The 24,268-nt window shown below is 44.8% G+C and overlaps 1 protein-coding gene and 1 non-coding gene across 4 annotated transcripts in view; both read right to left on the bottom strand.

Annotated features, from left to right (window-relative positions):
- The window catches only part of KPNA4 (karyopherin subunit alpha 4), a 148,246-nt gene that overhangs the window by 37,435 nt on the left and 86,543 nt on the right, over window positions 1-24,268 (bottom strand). For 2 of the 3 annotated variants that reach the window (XM_077290645.1, XM_077290644.1), the window contains exons 2-11: window positions 14,227-14,271; window positions 13,751-13,840; window positions 13,260-13,289; window positions 13,128-13,180; window positions 4,229-4,324; window positions 4,049-4,134; window positions 1,814-1,900; window positions 934-1,103; window positions 477-521; window positions 265-396 (exon numbers count right to left, since the gene is read on the bottom strand). In XM_077290645.1, coding sequence (XP_077146760.1) covers window positions 265-396; window positions 477-521; window positions 934-1,103; window positions 1,814-1,900; window positions 4,049-4,134; window positions 4,229-4,324; window positions 13,128-13,180; window positions 13,260-13,289; window positions 13,751-13,840; window positions 14,227-14,268 — 831 coding nt within the window. In that variant the 5' untranslated portion in view covers window positions 14,269-14,271. Of the gene's footprint in view, window positions 1-264; window positions 397-476; window positions 522-933; window positions 1,104-1,813; window positions 1,901-4,048; window positions 4,135-4,228; window positions 4,325-13,127; window positions 13,181-13,259; window positions 13,290-13,750; window positions 13,841-14,226; window positions 14,272-17,026; window positions 17,047-24,268 lie in introns of those variants that run through there. The other variant, XM_077290646.1, reaches the window with a different exon arrangement.
- On the bottom strand, window positions 607-876 carry LOC143810858 (small Cajal body-specific RNA 7). The gene has a single exon (XR_013223236.1).

Here is a 24,268-nt window from a genome sequence, read left to right as displayed (position 1 = left end):
ATTAAAATTCTGATAATAGCACAAATAAAGAATAGCCTAAAATTTACCATTAATGTGAAGTACAATGTTTTGGGGAAAAAAACAGACTTCAGAAACACTGGGATATGATGAAGCATTCTAAAGTTACTACCACAAAAAAGTGACACTGGTCAGAATTGTAAAATTTAGCCTGGTCAGGGAGGTGAAAGGGTTAAAAAAATTCATCAGTTCACAACTTAACATGTTCTAGATGCATTTGAGGATTGACTTCTCTTCTGGGCCTACCTGTACTTTTACTTCTGGATTGCATAGGAGAGGGACCAGGTTTGTCACAATCCCGGAGTCTATTACCATCTGGATCTGCTCATTCCCAGCATCTGTTAAGTAGGAGAGAGCCCACACTGTGTCCACCAAAATCTGGGGAGAATAGACAACCATGTGAAGTGCTGTGCATACGAGACCATTACACAACTGGCAGGAATGGAACAGACACTTACATTTACATCTGTGTGGTGAATGAGGACGCAGAGTGCGGGCAGAATCTGGAAAGCAAAAGCACCAGCTAAAATGCATGTACCACATCAAAGGAAACAAGTCCGACATCACCAAAGGTAGTATAAACGCTGCCTGGATCAGACCACAGGGCTGCCTGCTGCAGACCTGGCAGAGAAGGGTATGCAGGTTATCCAGGAGACCTGCCATGGGGCTCTAATCACTGGAATGGTTGGAATAAAGCCCCCTCTTTTCACAACAGTCCTCAGATGCACTCCGAAATCAGCAATACTCAGTAATTTCAGAGTCCCCTTTAAATAACACACAATTACAGAAATAAATCTATAGAACAGCTATATAAACACATTCTCACCAATACCCTGATTCTCCATTTCATCACATCCACTAACAGCAGTCAATACATTAGCTGTTACTTTGCTATATCTACAGAAGTGAATTTACCTCCTGAATGGTCTCCATGGGTGGCGGGGGGTCTTTATGTCGACATAAGTTTACCATTACCCAAGTGACGTTTCTTAAAAACGTGATGGGAATGGAAGGGTTAATGAAGGACAGCAGAGGCTTCACCACACCAAGGCTGATGACATAATCCCTGCATTGTGGTCCATCACCTGATGAGAAATCAAAGTTTTATTCAGCAAAGCCAGTTTCCGAAGAATAGAAATACATGCAATTTCTGATGCAGTGTGAAGAGGTGGAGGGAAAAATACAAAATTTGGGTTTTGTGTCATATTGGCCCCTATGTACATGGCATGTACTGTTACATGAAGGTGCTCTTCACTTTTCAGATCGCTACTGACAAACACAGACTTCAATGTTGCATCTGCCATATGTACGTGCAGTTGGAGCCAAAAGTCCATGTTATGCACAGCGAGGCCTCAGACATTCATTTTTTTATCTTCTAGGTATGAAGATGGTAAGTGTGCTCAGTTTCAACATATGTGATTTTCTCATGGCGAAAATACACTAACCCGCAAAAACTTTTTCTACCATTACAATGTTAAAAATGGACAGAACAAGAATCGCATGCTGCCCCATGATTTTCACACACCCGTAGACTAAATTTATGACTCAGATCAACAACTGACAAGACTCCCCCATTTTTTGTGGACACATGAACATGAGAAAGCAGTCAGAGACTGACACACTAGAGCCATGCATAAGAGGATCGCTACTAGGATCCCCCACTACGCAGTATGTGTGAGCACACTACAGAGATTAAGGCAGACCGCACTAGTGACATGAGCCAATGCAGTACCGACAACATGCTGAGGTCACACAAACACATTACAAAGTGGCTTTTGCTGGAAAGAACACTTACCAATTATGTTTCCCAGGGCCCACACCGCCTGCTCACACACATTCTGGTGATGAGAATGCAACAATCTTAAGAACAGAGGAACTGCGTCTATTAAAGAGGAAAAAAAAAGGCAAAGCATTATACTGACAAGATAAATTACCTATAGACATTTACAGTATAGAATAGCACTGTTAGTAGTTTAGTATCAGATTCTTATGAAGGATCAAACAATGAAGTTTATGTTGGTGATGCCGTCAACTTAGGCTACTTTCACACTAGCGTTTTCTTCAATACGTCGCAATGCGTCGTTTTGGCAAAAAAACGCATCCTGCAAAAGTGCTTGCAGGATGCGTTTTTTTCCCATTGACTAACATTAGCGACGCATGTGCGGCGCATTGACACGTCGCAACCGTCGTGAGACGGTTGCGCCGTGTTGTGGCGGTCCGCCGGGAGCAAAAAACGTTACATGTAACGTTTTTTGCTGCCGACGGTCCGTTTTTTCCGACCGCGCATGCGCGGCCGGAACTCCGCCCCCACCTCACAATGGGGCAGCGGATGCGCTGGAAAAATGCATCCGCTGCCCCCGTTGTGTGGCGCAGAGAACGCTAGCGTCAGTAACCTCGGCCCGACGCTAGTGTGAAAGTAGCCTTATGTGCGCTGACCAGGATGAAACATTCGTTCTGTCAAAACAATTTAACAATGTAACCCCTGCCTACATCGCGAGCAGGGCATGTCAGAAATTATAGGGTTTTGTCATGCACCGTGCGGATCCGCCAGAGAACCGGTATAAAATGAAAAATTAGACATTTGCATAAGCCCAATTCTGCACTGAAAAGGAAAGCTTTCACTACCCTGCAGACTTGGTATTAGGGTAAGTTCACACAGGGCGTTTTTGCGGCGTTTTTTAGGCAGATTTTCAGCTGCTTTTTACAAAACCAGCAAAGCCTATGAGATTTCAGAAATCTCATGCACACACATTGGTTTTTTGTGTGATCAGTAATTTGCGATTTGCTGCATTTTTCGGACATGGAGCATGTCACCACTTTCAGCACCTTTGCTGCGTTTTTTCACCCATTGACTTGAATGGGTGTTGAAAAAAACGCAGCAAAACCCAGGTATTTGCTTCGTTTGTGCTGCTGAAAATTCAAGGACATTAGCATGGACAAAGAAAACAAAAAAAAAAAAAACGCACCAAAACCTGCGTTTTTGACGCAGCTTCTTTCCTGCCAAGATGATCAGGTTTTGCTGCAGAAAAAAAAAATGCAGCAAAAAAGCCCTGTGTGAACTTACCCTAACAGTTTATGCGGTAAAGCCCACAAATTGTGCACCAAAAAGCGAGGCCCTGTTAGCTCGATAACCGGCTCTTAAGGATATGTGCACACGTTCAGGATTTTTAGCGTTTTAGCTTTTTGCGGCAGTTTTCCGCCGAAAAAACACTAAAACGCTTACATAAGCATCCCATCATTTTTAATGCATTCTGCATTTTTTGAGCACATATTGCGGTTTTTCCCACGGCGGAATCGCATTCCGGAAAAAAACGCAACATGTTCATTCCTTGTGCAGAATCGCGGGGATTCCGTACATATAGGAATGCATTGATCTGCTTACTTTCCGCATGTGGCTATGCCCACCATGCGGGAAGTAAGCAGATCATGTGCGGTGGTACCCAGGGTGGAGGAGAGGAGACTCTTCCAGGCCCTGGGAACCATATAATTGTTTAAAAAAAAAAAAAAAGAATTAAAATAACATATCGTGATATTCTCACCTTCCGGCGTCCCCCCGCAGCATTCCCGCTTCTCGCGATGCTCCCGTTCCCAGTAATGCCTTGTGAAAATGACCTGTGATGACGTAACGGTCAAGCGAGACCACTACGTCACCTGGGGTCATTGCCGCATAGGCAGCATCAATAGTAAAAAGTTGGTCACACTTGTCAAGCACTATGTTTGACATGTGTGACCAACCTGTCAATCAGTTTTCCAAGCGATGCTACAGATCACATGGAAAACGCTAGGATTCTGCAAGCTAATTACGCTTGTAAAATGCTAGTGTTCAGCGGGAATACACATGCCAATTCTGCATGCGATATACCTGCAGCAGGGATGCAGAATTGCCACGGAAATTTCCGCTGCAATTCTGCAACGCGTGCACTTAGCCTAAAGGTTAAACTGGCTCTAATACTTACAACATACTGATGGGTATACATGACTACAAAGAATAATAATCAGCCCATAAACTATATCATTTGTATATACTGACGTGATTGGACTACAGCTTGTGTTTGCTCCGATGTTCCTGAAGCAATGTTGGTGAGAGCCCATGCAGCTTCAAACTGGAGGGAAGGACTAATGGAATAAAAAAAAAACAAAAAAAAAACAGTCAAGTACAAAGTAATTGGCTTTTAACATCATAAGGAAAAAGAAGTGAACGAACACTTACTTGTCATCTCTTTCCAAACAGTGGACCAAGATTGGCAAAATGCCTGATTTAATGAGGTCATCAATCGGTGGATTACGATCACTGGACAAAAGTTTCCTGAAAACAAAAAGGCCAAGTCAGCGACAGGCAATGCAGTCAACTAAAGAAGTCCAGCCACAAAATTTCCCATACGCAGGTTGTCACCAACTACAGTTTGGACCAGTTAAGATATCATCCATTGTTTCCTACGCCAAACACTAGATGAGTGTCATCACAGGAGGAATAGCCCAGACATCTGCTCAATACTAGTGATGAGCGAGGATACTGGTTGCTCGGGTTTTCCCCAGCATGCTCGGGTGGTCTCCGAGTATTTGTAAGTGCTCAGAGATTTAGTTTTCCTTGCCTCAGCTGAATGATTTACAGCTGATAAGACAGCTTGAATACATGTGGGTATTCCCTAGCAACCAGGCAACCCCCACATGTACTCAGCCTGGCTAGCAGCCGTAAATCATGCAGCTGAGGCAACGAAAACTAAATCTCCGAGCAGTTACTAATACTCGGAGACCACCCAAGCATGCTGGGGAAAACCCGAGCAACGAGTATACTCGCTCATCATTACTCAATACCAAAACCATGAGATCTGAAATTCTGCCCCAAGCAGGCAATGATTCAAGTGGTTACCAGGGGTCTCATTGGAGACTAGCGGTGTCAATGTTATGATTCCAAATACCTGCCGAGAAGAGTATACAATCATCAGGTATTGTGCACGTGTCCTATTCTTGTGAACCAGACCAGTCTACGATACTTGAAGACTGAGCATGCATCTCAGTAGGTGTGTGGGCTCATAAAATCATTGGCACTACTCGACTCCAATGCGATAGTGAGAGGTGTCTGGTAATTCTTGAATTTTAAGTATTAACTGAACTTTCCATACATGTGTTGGATCAGAGGTGGGACACGAACTCCAAACACTGTGTCCAATTGTACATGAAATACAAGGACCATTTTCAATAAAGGAGAAAACACCACCTAAAAAAACAGTTATAAAATGTTACTTTACATAGATGTGCTGTCCATGAAGCTTGGTGCTTCATAGAGGGGCCAAACATTAGCTACACCTTCCCACCTGCTTGGTTTCCATCTATCTCCACCCTTCTCTGGCCCTATGAAGCCAGAGCTGTCAAAGAGGAAAAGGTGGAGATTGTGGCAACACAGGTGGGAAGGTGCACTTAAGTGATTGGCCTCATCATGATGAGCGGCAGGACTTCGTTTGAGCAGTCATTCTGTGCCAACAGAGTCCCTTTAAAAAAGGACTGCAGCTTTTCATACATGTTTTTACAGGTGCATTAACCCCTTAGTGACAGAGCCAATTTTTTTAAATCTGGCCAGTGTCACTTTATGTGGTAATAACTCTGCAAGGCTTCAACAAATCCCAGTGATTTTGAGATTGTTTTTTCGTGACACATTATACTTTATGATAAAGGTAAATTTAGGTCAATATGTTTTGTGTTTATTTATAAAAAATATCAAAAATTTGAGAAAAATGTTAAAAAATTAGCAATTTTCAAAATTTTAATGATTATCCCTTTAATCCAGATGGCCATACCATAGCAAACCATTAATAAACAACATTTCCCACATGTCTGCTTTACATCAGCACCATTTGTAAAATAGGGATTTTTGTGTACTCACCGTAAAATCCTTTTCTCCGAGCCATTCATTGGGGGACACAGACCATGGGGTGTATGCTGCTGCCACCAGGAGGCTGACACTAAGTATTACAAAGAAAGTTAGCTCCTCCCCTGCAGTATACACCCCTCTGCTGGCTCCCAGCTAACCAGTTCGGTGCAAAAGCAGTAGGCGATCAATAACAACATATAAGCGTATAGCATGTCACATTATGAGAGTATAACATATCAAATGATAAAAACAAATACAACTAATAATAGGGAGGGAGCTGTGTCCCCCAATGAATGGCTCGGAGAAAAGGATTTTACGGTGAGTACACAAAAATCCCTATTTCTCCTTCGCCTCATTGGGGGACACAGACCATGGGACGTCCCAAAGCAGTCCCTGGGTGGGGACAACATCAGATCAGGCCGTGTAACCGCTACTTACAAGTGCACCAAGGCGGCCTGCAAAGTCCGCCTGCCCAGACTCACATCTGTGGTAGTGTGTGAATTATAGTGCTTCAAGAATGCATGCGGACTGGAGGAATTCGCAAGCTTGCGGTCGTGCTTGCCGACGCCTGGTGCCTAGAGCCCTGAGACAGGGAGATAGGCTGACATCTAGCACGGAAGGACTCCTGGATGGTGAAAAGAATCCACCAGGCTAACGTGGCCGATGAACACGGCTAAACCCTTCCTGTGACCGTCGGGAAGCCTACTTACCATCGAGAAGCCCAAGCAAAGTGTCCAACCTTCGGAAGGACGCCGTCCTCGATACGTACCCACTTGGAGCACTCACTTCTTCCAGATTATGGAGAACCCATTCCGTTGTGTGGACTGGAGCCGAAAGAGATGAGAGGACGATGCCCCTGCAACAGTGGGAATACAAAACCACCTTGGCAACGAGGGAAGGGGATGGCTTGAGGGCAACGATGCATTGATGGTAATAAGGAAAAAAGACTGAAAGGAACAGAGTGGCAAGCTCTGAAGACTCATCAGGATGACAAGAACGCAGAGAAAAAAGGGGAGTGACGTTCCCTGATAGTAAAGTCTTTCTGGATCGAAAAAGGAGTCTACTGTAAGATCCCCAGGACCATTAAGGTCCCCCAGATCTAACGGTACGCGGTAGGGAAGAACTACAGGTGAAGGCTCCCTGCGAGAAGGTCCATATTTCCAGTTTTGACGAAATAAGACGGAGAAATACTAGTACCGCAAGCGAGAAAACCTGACATGGTCAGTGCGGGTCTCCCGGGATCACTGGGGGCCTTTTCTGCTTCCAAAAAGATCTCAAGACGTAGTGGAAGAGGAGTTATGGAAATTGGTACCGTGGAAGAAACGGAGCATGCACTGCGATGGACTTGGATCTTGAAGCCAAACCATGAACTGGAGTACATAGACGTTCAGCTTGGACGCCATCCGACCTACATCTGGAGTACTCCAGTGAAGGCAGATGTGAAGGAAGACTTCCGAGTGAAGTTCCCACTCACTTGAGGAGAAAACCCTGACGGCTGAATATGTCAGCCGCCCAGTGTTCTACTCCAGGGACATGTACTGTTGAGATCACCGAATGATAGATCTCGGCCCATCAGAGAGTGCGAGGTACCTCGGCCATGGCGCTTGACTGTGGGTACCTGCGAGATGATTGACGTATGGCACAGCCGTGGCATTATCCAAATTGAAGACGGATGGTTGACCCGCCTAAGGGCAGTGGACCTGCTGTAGGATTAGCCGTACTGTTCGGATCCCCAGAGAAATGATCGGGAGAAGAAGACTGGCATTGGTATCCCTAATAACCATTGGACCAGAAGAAGGCTCTGGATGAGGAAGGAGCTTAGAGACTACCTTTTGAAAGCCTGATTGACTTGCTGAAAACGAGCGGAGCAAAAGAAAACTACTTCCGTTTTCGTCTTATTGCTCAGAACCCTCCTAGCTAATTGAATGAACTGAGGGAAATGAGTGATCAAGGGCACAAGCTCCGTGTTGAAGGGCCACGACCTTGACTCGAGAGAGAGAGAATTACCATCCTTCTTGTGCAGGATCATCATCAAAGAGGATCTGCTGGGCTGGGAATGAGGAAAAAACTTGTCTAAGTTTAGCTGCTAGCCCAAGTGAGAGGGTATTGCAAGTGATATAGACGACTTAGCGTAGTCCTTGTAGAGCGGCTAGAAAGTCGACCGAGTAGGGCAGGATGACCATGTTTCTAGGGTGCAAGAAGCACATGACAACTGCTATGAGCGTTGCGATTACTGTGGTGCGGTAGCCAGGCTGAAGGGCAAGGTCGTGACTTGAAAATGCTGTTCGCGAATGGAAAGGAGAAGAGATAATTGTAGAGGGGAAAAAAGTAGGCATGTGAGGGTAAGAAAACCGAATGTCGATGGATGCCAGAAAACTCCACTTTTGTTTTTTTTTGTTGAAGTAATGGCTGAGCGGAGGAACTGCATCTGAAAAAGGAGGGCCTTGTCAAAGGTTGTTAGAAGTTTGAGGTCCAGGAATGATCATACTTTTCATTTTCTCCTTCGTGAAACCAAGATCTCTTAGATCTAGACTGTCCAGGACAATGCTTCTACTGCTGGATGGGTCTGTAGAAAAAATACGATCCCGTGTTAGTCTCCCGCTCAGAAGATTTGATTTGAATTGAAGTAGATAAGGTCTCTGACCAGGAGACTATTGGTCAAGCAACATCATGTGGCGCTAAAGAAGGGTAGAGCGCTGAACCCGAAGCCACAAGACGGAACGAACCAGATTTGCTATCCGACCGTCTGTGGTTTTTTAATTGATGATACATCGGGCAGGGATACTGGTAGGTATACCACAAGAAATTCCACCCGGTTAGACTGCCAAGTGGCAGAATGCGGGGCTGCAACCAGCAGGCCTCTTGCCATCTTCGTGCAGAGTAGAAAATTAGGAACCTTCGATCCACCATTCTGTTAACAGGGACGTGGAGAGGAATCGTCCGCTTTCTTGCATCATCCCCTAAATTGATACAAAGGGGGGTGCTCGGACGCCAAAGATGTGTGCCTCTGTACATCCCCAGAGTTGAGGTCCCCGGGTGGACAGGGCAGGTTGTTTGGCATTAGGCCTGGATGCAGAAGAGGATACATGGAGGCGACACTGCATGTGTTCGTCTGTTGAAGATGTGGGGGGAATCGGTGCCCTTAAAAGGACCCGTCGCCCATAAAAATCAGACCAGGTATGGCAACCTACTTAGCGGCTTCTGTCCAGTGAATTGCTCGTCGATTTGTTGATGGTATAAATAGGAGAGTCCCTCCTTTTCTGAAGCTCTTGCAATCCAAGGCAATATGCGATCCATATTCAGCGTTCTCAACAAATCATGGGGGAGAGATTAGGAAATGAAAAACTTCCGTTTTGCAGACGCCTGTACGTTTTTCTAGAACACTTGCGGCCCCTGCTAGCGGACGCTCCCATGTAGGAGAGGGACCATGTATCTCGGTCCTGCGAGCACTCCGAGCCACAGAGGGTTCACAGAGGGATTCAATCTCTTGGTCCGAGAAAACCATGGGTTGCGGTTAGGGGATGAGTGGTGAAGGCTCCAGAGCTCAGTTAGGGTGACCAGCTTCGGATTGATGATGTGCCCTTAAGACCAGTAAATACTGGTCATGCGCCTTTAAGACTAGGGAATACTGGTCGTGCGTCTTTAAGACCAGGGTATACTGGTCTTGTGCCTTTAGGAGGAGGGCATGCTGGTCATGTGCCTATAAGAACCAGGACATACTTGTCATATGCTTTGAAGACCAGGGCATACTGGTTATGTGTCTTTAAGTCCAGGGCATATTGAACACGTGCCTTTAAGACCAGGGCGTATTGAACACGTGCCTTTAAGACCAGGGCATACTGGTCATGTTCCTTTAAGACCAGGGCATACTGGTCATGTGCCTTTAAAAACCAGGTCGTACTGGTCATGTGCCTTTAAGACCAGGGCATACTGGCCAAGTGCGCAAGACCAGGGCCTACTGGTCATGTGCCTTTAAGACCAGGACATACTGGTCATGTGCCTTTAAGACCAGGACATACTGGTCATGTGCCTTTAAGACCAGGGCATACGGGCCATGTGCGTAAGACCAGGGTATGCTGGCCATGCGCCTTTAAGACCAGGGAAAACTGGTCACGTGCCTTTAAGACCAGACAATACTAGACATGCGCCTTTAAGACCAGACAATACTGGACATGCTCCCTTAAGAACAGACAATATTGGACCTGCGCCTTTACGACCAGCCAATACTGGACATGCGCCTTTAAGAACAGAGAATACTGGTCACGTGCCTTTAAGACCAGACAATACTAGACATGCGCCTTTAAGACCAGACAATACTGGACATGCTCCCTTAAGAACAGACAATATTGGACCTGCGCCTTTACGACCAGCCAATACTGGACATGCGCCTTTAAGAACAGAGAATACTGGACATGCGCCTTTAAGAACAGACAATACGGGACATGCGACTTTAAGACCAGCCAAAACAGGACATGCGCCTTTAAGACCAGACAATACTGGACATGCACCTTTAAGAACAGAGAATACTGGTCATGCGCCTTTAAAACCAGACAATACTACATGTGCCTTTAAGAAGGGAGAATACTTGCGCGTTTAATGCCTTGATGTAGAGTGGTTGTGCCCCCTTAATGCTAAAAATCGTTGCCTCAGTGTGAGCCGGCCGGGTGGACCAAGATGGCCACTGTGAGCTGCAGAGTAGATAAAATCTCGCAGAGAGCGAGAAGCGCCAACTCGGGGGGGCGGAGCGACGGACACGATGCTGAATAGGCCCAAGCCGGGGCCTAAATTTCTGTAGCAGGCGGGCGACACCAGCGGGGCGTTTCAGGAGACTTCCGGGATGCGGCCTACACATCGGCCGAAGCCAGGGGCTAAATTTTTGTAGCCGGCCAGAGCGTTACCTCAGAGGTGGGCCACAGGAAAGTGGCTAAGGCTGCCTGCGCCTTTATGGATATCCCTCTGAAGATGGATCCACTCACCATCGTTGCGCGTCCTGGCATGGAGCCGCCGCGGATGTGGCAGCGTGGATGTGTGCAGCGTGGACGGTGCAGGGATAAACCTCAATCCATCATCTGTTTGTTAGGGAGGAGGAGAGGAACCGTCCGCCTCCTTGTACCATCCGCTCTTAATAGTGGTGGTGCAGTGGGGGCTGCTCGGACGCCACGTTGTAAAGTGCCTCTGAACAGCCGAGGGTAAAACCTGGTGGACAGGGCTGAATGTCCGGCAATAGGCCTGGCTGCAGAAGAGGATACTGAAGGTGACACTCCAGTGCTCGTCTGATAAGGGAGGGGGGGAGATCGGTCCCATGAAAGGGCCCGTCGGCCCTAGAATCCGCTCAGGCAGTGGCTTCCCACGTCGCAGGAGAGGATACGGAGAGGTGAAACTCCCGTGCTCGCCTGTTGTTGGTTCGGGGGAGATCAGAACATGAAAGAATCCGTCGCCCCCTTCGTCCGGTAAAAGGTAAAAGTAAAAAGATTCTTTGGGTCTGAATAGCAGACCAGTCCGTGTGCCTCCTACGGACACTAAGCAAGAACTGGTTAGCTGGGAGCCAGCAGAGGGGTGTATACTGCAGGGGAGGAGCTAACTTTCTTTGTAATACTTAGTGTCAGCCTCCTGGTGGCAGCAGCATACACCCCATGGTCTGTGTCCCCCAATGAGGCGAAGGAGAAATGTTATTTTATTTTGCTAGCATTTTAGGAGGATTAAAAATGTAGCAGTAATTTTTCATTTTTTCAAGGAAATTTACAAAATTTATTTTTTTAGAGACTTATCTATGTTTGAAGTGACTTTAGGGGTCTCATATATTGGGAAACCCCCAAACGTGATACCATTTTTAAATCAGCACCCCCTAACGTATTGAAAACTGCTGTCAGGTAGTTTATTAACTCTTCAGGTGCTTTACAGGAATTAATGCAAAGTGGCATGACAAATGAAAATGTGTATTTTTATCACCTAAATGTCTCAAACTTCTGAACAGATTACTACAGCCGTTAGATTCGTAGGCCACTATTTGGTTGTGATTTGCCATGGCAAACATCAGGACCACAAAATTATGATCTGAGGGCACCAATTAGGATAAAGAGGAAGCCCCCACACTCCGTTAACCATTTATAGTGATGTAGTCACTATTGACAGCAGCATCTAAGGGGTTAAACAGATATGGATGGTGCACACACTGATCGTGGCTGATACAGCAAGTTGTCAGTTATAGTGGACAGCCGACAGCTGCTGGATTGACACCTGTATGGGGATGATATTCTCTTATATCTCAGGTCAGTTAAAAGACGTATTGGCGGTCATTAAGGGGTTAAAACAGTGGACTGTATTTGGACTTCCTCCAGATAAAAAAAAAAAAAAATGTCGTATGAATAAGAAAAAAAAAAAAAAAATTAAATAAGCAGATGTCAAGTGAAATCCGAATTAAAATAGACAATTTTTGGTGTATATATATATATATATATACACACACAAACTTTTGCTTGTCTGAACCAGTCCTTATACGGAGGCTACAAAGAGGCCTACAGCAAAGCAATATTTTATTATTAATTATGGTTATTTTTATAGTGCCACCATATTCCCCAGCGCTTTACAGACATTTTTCAACTCTCGTTAATGGGGCTCTTAATAAAAACTCCGATCATTATGTCTTTGGAGTGTGAGAGGAAACCCATGAAAAGAGAACACACCAACTCCTTGCAGAGATTGTCCTTTCATATACAGTGTGCATTTTTGACATTTGACATTTTTGACATTTGTGGATAAACCTTAAATCATCCTATAAAGCCTCCTTCACAAATTCAAGAGCACTTTTAATAAATTGCGCCATTTGCAAGTTTCATATGTTTTTTTTCTAGTGCAAACTGTTTGATGAAATGAACTATGTGCTGTTGATATACTTTAACCCCTTGGAGACCGTTATTTTTTTGGCTCACTCTTTTCCTCCGTCTCCCAACAGCATACGGTAACTATTTTGCTGTCGACATGCCCTCATGCTGTATATGTAGACTGGTGATAATTTTGAACACCGCTGTTCATTTGAACATAAAATGTACTTTAAAAATGAGAGAAAAAACTTGAGTGGTTTTTATACGATAACTTTGCAGACCTGGTATATTAGTTCTATGAGTGTTTATGGTTAAGGTGATACCAGCGCCATACTGCAAATGCAAATGTCCACTTTAAATGCAAGGTAGATGTCACCAAGTGGGTACAATAGCGCGCGTGCGTGTAACAAGCATTTTACCTTGCAGCCTGGACAGCACCGAGTTGAATACCTTGGTGGTCACTGGATGCATTCTGAAAGAATACATGAATATTATTATACAGAGTAAACGTATAGCCCACGAAAACCCACGTGATTACATTATCTTATTACCTGCACAATTGCTTCCAAAGACGTGTTTTGCTATAGGAGAGGAAAATAAACAAGTTACGTCATGTATAGAAGACAAATCTACAACAATATTCATAGGGGAAATTCATGGAGCATCCATGAAAAGCCGTATCTATGCATTTCTTCACATTACTACAATAATGGGGACACTGACTTCTTTAGCTTGTCTTTCAATATCTGGGAAGCTAAATATTTCAGGAGCTTCACTTGTGTCTGTTGGTGGATTTGCTCAATAACGCCTTTTTTCTGAGAATAAGTGTGGATCCCGGCAGTGATATCACCTGACGCGCCAAAATATAAGTAATGCTGACCTATACCTTTATTACTAGGATTACCAGTAACAATATGTGGCTGCCATAAATGATTATATGACCATCACGTGTTCCTCTCCCACCAACAAGTACATTTATAATGAGCCCCATGACTAGGATTAATAGCTGCGCACCAGTACAGTACATATCCATTGTACTCACCACTTTGAAGTCTGCATCTGCATCAGAGTCCTCACAGACATCATCGTGGGGAACGTTTCTCCTTTTTAACAGATGCTCATCTCTCTTATTCTATAATCAGAATGTGAGATATTGCATGAGGTCTATGAAGCATGTGAGCACGGTTACACAGTTTGGTACAGGTAAATAGACTTCTATACAAGATGTCAGTATCTTGAAGTCTGCTAAGTAAAATAAAGCGGAGTTATGCAGTCTTACAGCACAGCTCGGCCCCAGCCTGGGGTTATGTACATAACACTGATGTATGAGTTACAGAAATAGAGGGACGCTCAGCTACAGGCAACCCCACATAAACAAGTGAGTCAAAACCACGTCCTGGCCCTAAAACAAGAGTTTGCACTTCAGACCTCAGTCTATTGGGGGATATATATTTAATTTCACACGCATATTTCATCTTTACATGTGGTGCAATGCGGATTAGCAGAAAGTGACTATACCTTTCTCAGCTCCACCACCACTTCATTCCTCTGTCTTCTCATGCTCTGAAAAAGGAAAGTAAATGTTTATACCAGGAAATACACAGGCAGCTGAAATACTACGTCTAAGAGCCCCTGCTTCCATAACAATTCTGCAACTAACTTTTCTATGGGTCTTCCCTTTCCAGAGGACCCTGCTAACTGATTAAAGGGGTTGTCCACTACAGGACTACACTTTCTTAATGATCCAAGGAAGTTATTTTTAAATTAAAAAAAAAAAAAAAATGGCCCCCAAATTATCTCCTCCCAGACCAGTCTACAGTGTAGTAAGTCCACACTCAGCAGTGTGCCCCGTCGGACCCCTGGCATCAACATCCAGCAGAGGTGTAATGTGAGCTTTGCACCATCCATATGAACTGGAGAGTTAATTCCATTTGGATGAAATGAGATTGCGGCAGCGCTCATGTAATGGCCCTGGTGGATGTGGTGCAGGTGACCGGAGGGGAATACTTGCCAAATATGGAGGAATAGCGACGGTTTGGGAGAAAAGTAGTTTTCTTCTTTACCTCTCTTGACCCATTAAAAAAAAAAAAAAAAAAAAAAGGGGGGTTGTGCAACTTCAATTATTCTCTATAGGAAGAGGGAATCCGAAAACCATGTAACCAATGCAAACTCTGATGCCCTCAGAAACTGAGCTGATGATTGCTTCTCCTCTGATGAGGAGCGATGCATGGATAGAGCGAGTATAGGGCTTTACTCTAAATCACCCTCTACCATAGATGCCCCAATAGGCCAAGGAATCAGCAGAGAGTCGGAGACGTGCAAGTTCACATTCACCACTTAAGTAGAAATAGGATGAACTACTTAGACATGACAGATGATGGAGGCTGCGCAGCAGACAGTGACTGCAGGGTACAAAGTAACAGTCACTAGCCAGTGTAATAATAGCACTCCCAGAAAACAAACAAGATCTCTGCCGATTCAAGAGAGCAGACAACGGTTTAAAGCAAGAAAATCCTGCAGCTCTGTTCACACAATGTGTTCCCAATGCCTTTTTTAGCTGCAATTTTCCAAAAACATTATAAAAATCATCACATGGAACAAAGAATGAATAAATACAAGGCAATACTGGTAATGTGGACACCAGATAAAGGCGCAGATGCCAAGAAGCTTGGGCAGTTTAACCATTAAAGGGGGTGTCCACTACTAGAACATCCCTTTCTTCTTCTAAATGTTTGAGCCCGATAAAATAAAAAAAAGTCTATACTTACCTGCTGTGCTGTTCCAGCGGTGTGGCACTCGCGTCCCCAGGGCTATCCTGCGGTTAGGACACGTGAGCCTGGTGCCCAATCTGCGCTGACGTCACACTGGACCGCAGCGGGAGAACAGCCTCTTAGTCTACGTTCACATTAGCGTTCGGCGCCGCAGCGTGGCCGCATGCGTCATGTGCCCCTATATTTAACATGGGGGCGCATGGACATGCGTTGTGCTGCGTTTTGCGACGCATGCGTTTTTTTGGCCGCAAGCGTTGGGCGCAGAGAACGCAGCAAGTTGCATTTTTTTGCGTCCAACTTTCGGCGAAAAAGGACGCATGCGTCGCAAAACGCAGCGTTTTAGCGTGCGTTTTGTTGCGCGTTGCGTCACCGACGCAGCGGCGCACAACGCAAATGTGAACGTAGCCTAAGATGGCATCCAGGGGGCTCCGATTAGCCAGCCTGGTGCAACATCATCGATGCATTGTTATACACGTGACTGTGCCAGGCCGGGCTAATTGAGAGCTGTAGATACTGTCGGGCAAGTGGCGCTTCTCCCGCAGCGATAGACTGAGACATGCGAAACAATTCACACCAAGTTTACTAATAACCAGTTTTACAGTGCAGTTTTCAGCACAGGAATGTATCCACAAGCACTAAGGGGGAATTTATATAGCTCTATATAAGCTCTATACCAGTCTTCAGACATCAAAACGTTGAAAATGTTACTGCATGCTTTTGTACAAAAATTTGACTTTTTTTTTTCTAAGTGGCAAAAGAGGACAGCTACTTTTCAATGGATTAAAGCTAGAATTATGAAGTCTCAAATAGGGGTGGTGGCAAAAAAGTGGTAAAATGCTGTAGTCAGAATGTGCTAACTAAAGATGCAATAATGTGATAAACGGCAATGCAGCCCCCAGCAATCTGGACTTCAAAGATTTCCTCTGGAAACCCCACCCTCCGAGCACACACGCATTTACACTGCAGCTACAAATTGAAATCCATCTTTAATTCAGCGTCACTGGACTGGAGCCACGGTCCCAAGTACACAGTGTCCTACAACAGAAGCCAGGCACAGGAGGCATGAGTGCACAGTACAAATTTAGACAGACGATGAAATCTGAGGCATGAGGTTTAAAATAGACAATTGTATTAAAATTACATCAGATACATTTCCTCACCACATCAGGGGTAAAGCAAGATATCTCACATACAATTCTTCACACAGCACATCAACCTACAGCAAAGGGGGCGAGATCTATCAAAGTGTCACGGGGCAATTTACAGCAGCCCAAATTGGCGCGAAGACAAAGTCGCCTCACTTCCTTGTGGCTTGGGGGGCGGCACTCCACCCAGAGTGACAGCTCTGGTTCAGTAGCTACAAACTACTACCAAGCTTCGTTTCCTCCTGCTACTGTGCATTAAAGGGAATCCGTCACCACATTTGACCTAACTATTACTCCAAGCATACAGGTTATAGAAGGCTGTGAAAAGCCCTCCCTGTATGCCTCATTATCAGATGCCTCATTATTGGTAATTCATCTTTAAACACTATATATAAAACTTACCTCTTCCAGGCTACGGGATGCTGGAAGCCCCCCTTATATTTAAAATAAGCTCTGGGGGCAGAGTTATGTGACATGGTTACCACTGTTACCAGTGTGATGTGTAATGGCTCTCCTGGTAACTGACATCTGCAGGTGCCCCTCAGCTTCAGCTTGCATCTTACAAACAGGCTGCAATATTGTTATAATACAGCAGAGCTGAGAGAGGAAAGTGTTTGCAAGAAGACAAATTTCATTTCTGCTGTTCTATGTTAGTTATGTGTCTCACCCTGGGGATGCCTCCTTAGGCTATGTGCACACGTAGGAAGGGTCCTCTGCAGGTTCTCCCACAGCGGATTTGATAAATCTGCAGGGCAAAACTGCTGCGGTTATCCCTGCAGATTTATTGCTGTTTGTCTTGCTGTTTCCGCTGCGGGTTTACTCCTGCACTTGTTTTACTATTGATGCTGCATATGCAGCATCAATAGTAAATGTTAAAAATAATTAAAAAAAATATATATATGGTTATACTCACCCTCCGACGTCCCGATCTCCTTGGCGCTGCATGTGGCGGTCCGGTTCCAAAGATGCTACGCGAGAAGGACCTTCGTGACGTAACGGTCATGTGACTGCGACGTCATCGCAGGTCCTGCTCGAATAGCAACCCTGCGACCGGACGGCTGCGTGCAGCGCTGAGAGGTGAGTATATCATTTTTTATTTTAATTATTTTTTATTTTTTTTTACACAAATATGGTTCCCAGGGCCTGGAGGAGAGTCTCCTCTCCTCCACCCCGGGTACCATCCGCACATGATCCGCTTACTTCCTGCATGGTGGGCATAGCCCCATGCGGGAAGTAAGAGGATCAATGCATTCCTATGTGTGCAGAATCGTCACTTCTTTGTGCGGAATCGCGGCATGCTGCGGATTGTAAACCGCTGCGTTCCCACGTGGTTTTTTCCACAGCATGTGCACAGCGTTTTCGGTTTCCCATAGGTTTACATTGAACTGTAAACTCATGGGAAACTGCTGCGGACCCGCAGCTGCAGAAACACTGCGGATCCGCAGCAAAATCCGCAACGTGTGCACATACCCTTAATGTAAAAACCTCTGGGGGCAGAGTTCTCTTCTAGGCACCATCCGCCCCGGAGCCTGGAAGGGGTCACTTATGTAAAGTGGTAAAAGAGGATTTCTCAGCAACAACACATCTGACATGAGGCAAACAGGAAGGACTGGTTTCAGCATTTTAACCTGTATGCCCTTATTAGATAGTTCAAATATGGTGACAGATTCCCTTTAACAGGCTGCCAGTGCTAGTTTTTGAAGTTTACACTATTAACATATTTGCATATATGGCTAAGGCTGGGTTCACACTGCGTTAGCAGCAGCCCGTTCAGCACATAAGCTAACGGGCTGCTGCTAGCGCAAGTGCCAGCGTTTGCATCCCGCTAGCTAGCAGAGCTCTATCTGCGCTAGCAGTGACTGACCCGGAAAGCCCACGTCTCAGGGTCCGTCACTCAATGACGGCACATCGCTAGAACACGCCCATTGTGGGCGTGCGCTAGCGATGCGTCCGCCATTGCATTCAATGGCGGCGTTAACGGACTATGTTACACCGCGTTATGCCGCGGTGTAACGTAGTCCGTTAAACGGGTCACACTAACGCAGTGTGAACCCAGCCTAACAGTGCCTTCCAACAAGAGCTGGGCTCAAGTGAGTAATGAGTAGGAGAGCTGTTCTGGAAAATGCCTATGCGGGGTGAGGTGGTGATTTTGTAGGACCGATAACAGAAGCTTTATTGGGAGACGAGAGGGGCGAGTATAGCTTACAGATGTAAAAAAAAAATAAATGGGCTGAGAGAGGTGGCTGGTATCTCATGAGTTAACACCTCAACGGTCGGTGCAAATGTTGCATTTTTGTCACATTTCTTCCCCCAAAATCTGAAGAATTTCCTGATGCCTGCAAAGTGAGTGAGAATCCTGAATGCTCATGCACACTGAGTATTTTGTCCTTGAAAATTTGGAGCAGATTTAAATCTGCAGTATGTCAAGTCTTTTGGCTTTTGCTGCAGATTTCACCCATGCTAATGAGCGGCGGGGGGGGGGGGGGGGGAATCTGCAACAAGAATGCATGTTAAATGCAACCAAAATGTGCAATTTTATGCTGCATTTTTTATGCCAAGAGATGCAGAAATTTCAGCACTAAATACATAAAGTATGCACATACTTTAACAGTGCATACTCTTCCAGACTCTGGTGGCCGTGCTCTTTATGAAAGCAGCTGGACACTACGTAAAATAAAAGCTCTCAATGCTGGAGATTGACAGCAGATAGAAAAAAAAAAAGTCAGTTCATAACATGATCATACTACTTTAAGAATTCTCAACTGAGTGTGCATGGCTGGGTGGGTGAGCACCACAACAATACAAAAGCATCTCTAGTACCCACACTGCCAGATCTATGACCCCTGATGAAGCATTAAACTCATTTTGGGCTGTTGGTAGGGGCGCCCATGCACTTCGTCTAATATATTGTTTGTTTATTATCTGCATTATTACACTTTTACTATATTTGCCTTTTTCATAATGTTTCAATAGTATTGGCACTTTTACCTTATGTATACCTTTCTGTGCATCTTTGATTGCACCTATGTCACGTAGCTTCCGTTTTTGTGCCACTATCTTCCCGTATTATTATTAGGTATTACAGTACTTTTCACGTTATTTATTGAACAGGCATTTCTTAATATCCTCAGGTCAACCGTTTTTCCAGTGATGACCCACCTTACACATTGTGTTTGCCATGTTGGATTTTTATCTCCTGTACTTTTATTGTTTTCATTTTAACTAATAAAGATTTATACTATTTATATTGCACTTCTTCCTGTACAACTTTTTTCCTTGGTTTTAAAGGGACCCCGTCAACCCCCCCCCAGGCGTTTGTAACTAAAAGAGCCACCTTGTGCAGCACTAATGCTGCATTTGGACAAGGTGGCTCTTTTAGTTATGCTCCTTGCACACGTTGAAATAAACTTATAAAATGTGCTCCCTCATACCGTGAAATCGCCAGGGAGGCGGGACTTTCCTTCCTAATCAGACGCAGCAAAGCCGTTATTCATACCTCCTTGGCGCCGGGCGCCGCCTCCTCAGCGTTGTTTGAATCTGTCCCGGAGCCTGCGCTGTTATGTTATCCCTTGGGCATGCGCAGTTAGCGCTGCCCGTCTTGACATCATTTGCTGTTAGGCTTACTGCGCCTGTGCTGCCCGAGATCCCGCCCCGCAGTGTCTTCTGATTTTTTCATACTGCGGGGCTGGGATTCATGGGCATGCACAGTGCATATCTTCGCCTCTCACTCATCTCCCTCCGCCTTCTTCAGACTGTGCGGCGTCAGCTGATCCTTAATCGCCGTGGCATGCGATTAGGGATCAGTTGACGTCGCACAGTCTGAGACTATCGCTGCACCATTATGACACTATAAAAGCAGCTTATAACACTTGTACATTACTTTATTTACAGAAGACTGAAGAGGGATTTATGTGAAGTGATAATTTACTTCACATTTTTAACATCTACCAAGATCCCTGAGTACCGTATATACTCGAGTATAAGCCGAGACCACTAATTTTGCCACAAAAAAAAAAAACTGGGAAAACTTAATGACTCGAGTATAAGCCTAGGGTGGAAATTGCAGCAGCTACCAGAAAATGTCAAAAATAAAAATAGATACCAATAAAAGTAAAATTGAGACATCAGCAAGTTAAGTGTTATTGAATATCCATATTGGATCAGGAGCCCCATATAATGCTCCATACAAAATACGCCCCATATAATGCTCCATAAAATTTATGATGGGCCCCATAAGATGCTCCATATTAAAATATGCCCCATATAATGCAGCACAAATGTTGATTATGACCCCATAAGATGCTCCATAAACATTTGCCCCATATAATGCTGCACAAATGTTGATTATGACGCCATAAGATGCTCCATAGAGATATTTGCCCCATATGCTGCACATGGCCCCATAAGATGCTCCATACAGACATTTGCCCCATATAATGCTGCACAAATGCTGATTATGGCCCCATAAGATGCTTCATACAGACATTTGCTCCATATAATGCTGCACCAATGCGGATTATGGCCCCATAAGATGCTACATAGACTTATGCTCCATATGCTGTTGCTGCGATTTAAAAAAAATAAATAAATAAATAATAAAAAAAAAATCACATACTCCCCTCTCGTCACTTGTCACCTGTCTCCCGTTCCACTGCTGGGCGCAGCCCCGTCTTCCGCGTCCTCTGCACTGACTGTTCAGGCAGAGGATGACGCGCACACTAATTGCGTCATCGGGCCCTCTGACCCGAGAGTCACTGCAGAGAACGTGGAAGACGGAGCTGCGCCCGACAGTGGAGCGGGGGACAGGTGAATATCGCGCACTGCCCCCCGTCATACTCACCTGCTCCTGGTGCGGTCCCTGCACATCCCTGGTTCTCCGGGCGCTGACAGCTTCTTCCAGCATTGAGCGGTCACATGGTACCGCTCATTACAGTAATGAATATGCGGCTCCACCCCTATGGGAGTGGAGTCGGGTCCATATTCATTACTGTAATGAGCAGTATCATGTGACCGCTCAATGCTGGAAGAAGCTGTCAGCGCCCGGAGAACCAGGGACGTGCAGGGACCGCGCCAGGAGCAAGTGAGTATGATTAGATAGCTGCCGCTCCCCCTCCCCTGCCGACCCCTGGGAATGACTCGAGTAAAAGCAGAGAGGGGCAATTTCAGCCTAAAAAAATGGGCTGAAATTCTTGGCTTATACGGTAAATAGATCTTCCAGCCACCTTGGCATCTGCCATAGTAAAGCTTAGCTGAGGCCTATGATTCCCCACCAGCAGTAAAGGTAAACATCTCAAAACCACAGAAGCAGTCTTCCAAAGTCATGTCACCTGTGTGTCAGGCGTAGGTTTTGGCATCTAGCACAATCCCTCTGTAACAGAACGGCACACCAGACTGTCACTGCAGAGGATTAGCCGTCTACATAAGACAGCCGAGTGGCTTTTCTTTAACATGTACCTGTAACATGACTAATGACCACATATGTTTCTTAACCATTTTAATAGGGAGGAGCCTTAGTATTTCAGGATAAGGCTTATTAGCCTCAATTATCCATATGACAATATGCCTGAACGGTCATCTTCCTATAATCAAAAACATGACAATAAGACAATGTGACCCATTAAATAGCTAAAAATTGCTCAAATGAAAAAGGGTGTTGCACACTTATGTATGACCGTTCTGTTAAATCAGGCCATCCATAATGTTTTAGTATTAATAATGACAAATCCTCCCATACAGTAAAACCTCATTGTGATGACATCCTCACAAAAGGAAGACGGAAAAAAATTCAGTCTGACAAACTGAAAGTCTGCTGTACAGAACAGTGCTGTACTGCTCTACATCAGACCGGTAGACGAAGCGTCGATCCACTTATACCCACTGTATGCAGTGAGGACAAATTGGGGGCGCAGTACAAAGCGCTAATCAGCCAGGCATAGGTGGTCATTTGTCAGAGCCCTTTACACCATACAATATTCAGAATATTTCAAGGGACAGAAAACCCAAAACCTCAATTACTTAAGATGTCCATCTATGAAAGGGCTACTTACATAGGTTTAAAAAAAAAAAAAAAAACCTAGGTCCATCAAGTTCACCCTTTCTCCACCAACTATACATTTTGTCACTAAATTAACTATAACCCGCAATGCTGTTTATTGAGGAAATCATCTAGCTTTTTTTTTTTTTTTTTTTTTTTTTTTAAAGCTGTTTATGGTGTCTGCCATTACTACCCTCCTGTGGTCGGCATTCCACAGTCTGATTGCCCTAACGGTAAAGAGCCCTTTCCTGTTAAGCTGCCAGAATCACCTTTCTTCCACCCGTAATGAGTGCCCCCTAGTCCTCAGTATTGTCTTTGGAAAGCGTAAGTCAAGTGCCAGTCAATTGTATTGACTACACACATTTATAAATGTAAATGAGATCTCCTCTGGGGAGTCTTTTTCTAAGCTAAACAAGCCCAACTTTTCCAACCTCTGTTACAATTTAGCTCAAAATTACCGTATTCACAATGCTCAGTGTTTTCTGCCGATTAAACTATGTTCTTGGGACACATGAAAGGCGGCCTAAAAGAACATGAACATGGTGCAGAATAGCTACACAACAAATACAGACGGCGATCCGATGCTCAATGCATGCTATTAATGTTCAAGTTCATTACTAAACATCAAAATTCTACTGCATCCAGGTTGGCCCTTTCCCCCTGTATTTTTGGCTGGCCCCCAAACTGACACCATGTAGTTATTCTCATGTTACCACCCTGTCTAACAAGCCCTTTGTATAGTAAAGAGTGATTCACTATTTTAATCTGGAAAAATTGGTGTAAACTCTAAAAGGCTATCTATCGTACTGAAATTTGGACTGTACATACCTGCATGCTTGGATGCTTTCCATATTGAATATATTCCGCATGAAGTCTGGGGTCATAGCCTGAATTTCTCGCTGTATGTTCTCTCGGAGTGCCTGTAATGTTTGTGGCTTGTTACTGTACCCCGGACTCTTCAATTGGCCCCAAAGTAAAAAGTCCGGAAATAAATTATTCTCTCTTGATCGGGCCCTTTAAATTCCTGATCAGCAGTGACTGTACGGATGACCTTTCTTGTCCGCACATTGACCTGTGCAACAATTTATGTGGAGATGCCACAAGTTATGGTTTCACATCTTGGAATGGTCTCCTCAGACATTACCGGACGTCCTCCATCATGCCTATGCAGTAATGTTCCTGTCCGTTCCCGCTAATTCACCAATGACAGAACATACGGGTTTCAACCTCTGAACTTCTTTAGAAACTCTTTTTGGCACTTCTTTAAGGACTCACTTTTCCAATAAGTTTTCATGATGAAAATACGCTCCTCCAAACGGTCTGTACATTATTAACAAATGAAGAAGCTACAGATGCACTGAAAGGCGTGCAGCAAGTCTATATCATAGCGGAGACAACCGGTTAGGCGAGAAGTCAGCGAGTCCACTGGGCGAGAGAATATTTCTCGTTGCTGAGGTTCACTGCATTTCTTCCAGTAAAGATTCAATTAGAGGATGTGAGAAAACAGTTAACATAATATCCCCTTAAAAAAATACCTTTATTTACATATTTTTTTAAAAATGCCCCATGTGATCACACAACGAACAAAAATACCATAAAAATCTAACTGA

Source organism: Ranitomeya variabilis, chromosome 2, assembly GCF_051348905.1.
Source record: "Ranitomeya variabilis isolate aRanVar5 chromosome 2, aRanVar5.hap1, whole genome shotgun sequence".
Taxonomy (NCBI): Eukaryota; Metazoa; Chordata; class Amphibia; order Anura; family Dendrobatidae; genus Ranitomeya; species Ranitomeya variabilis.
Note: the sequence above shows the minus strand (reverse complement) of the source record. Positions and strands in the feature narration are given on the sequence as shown.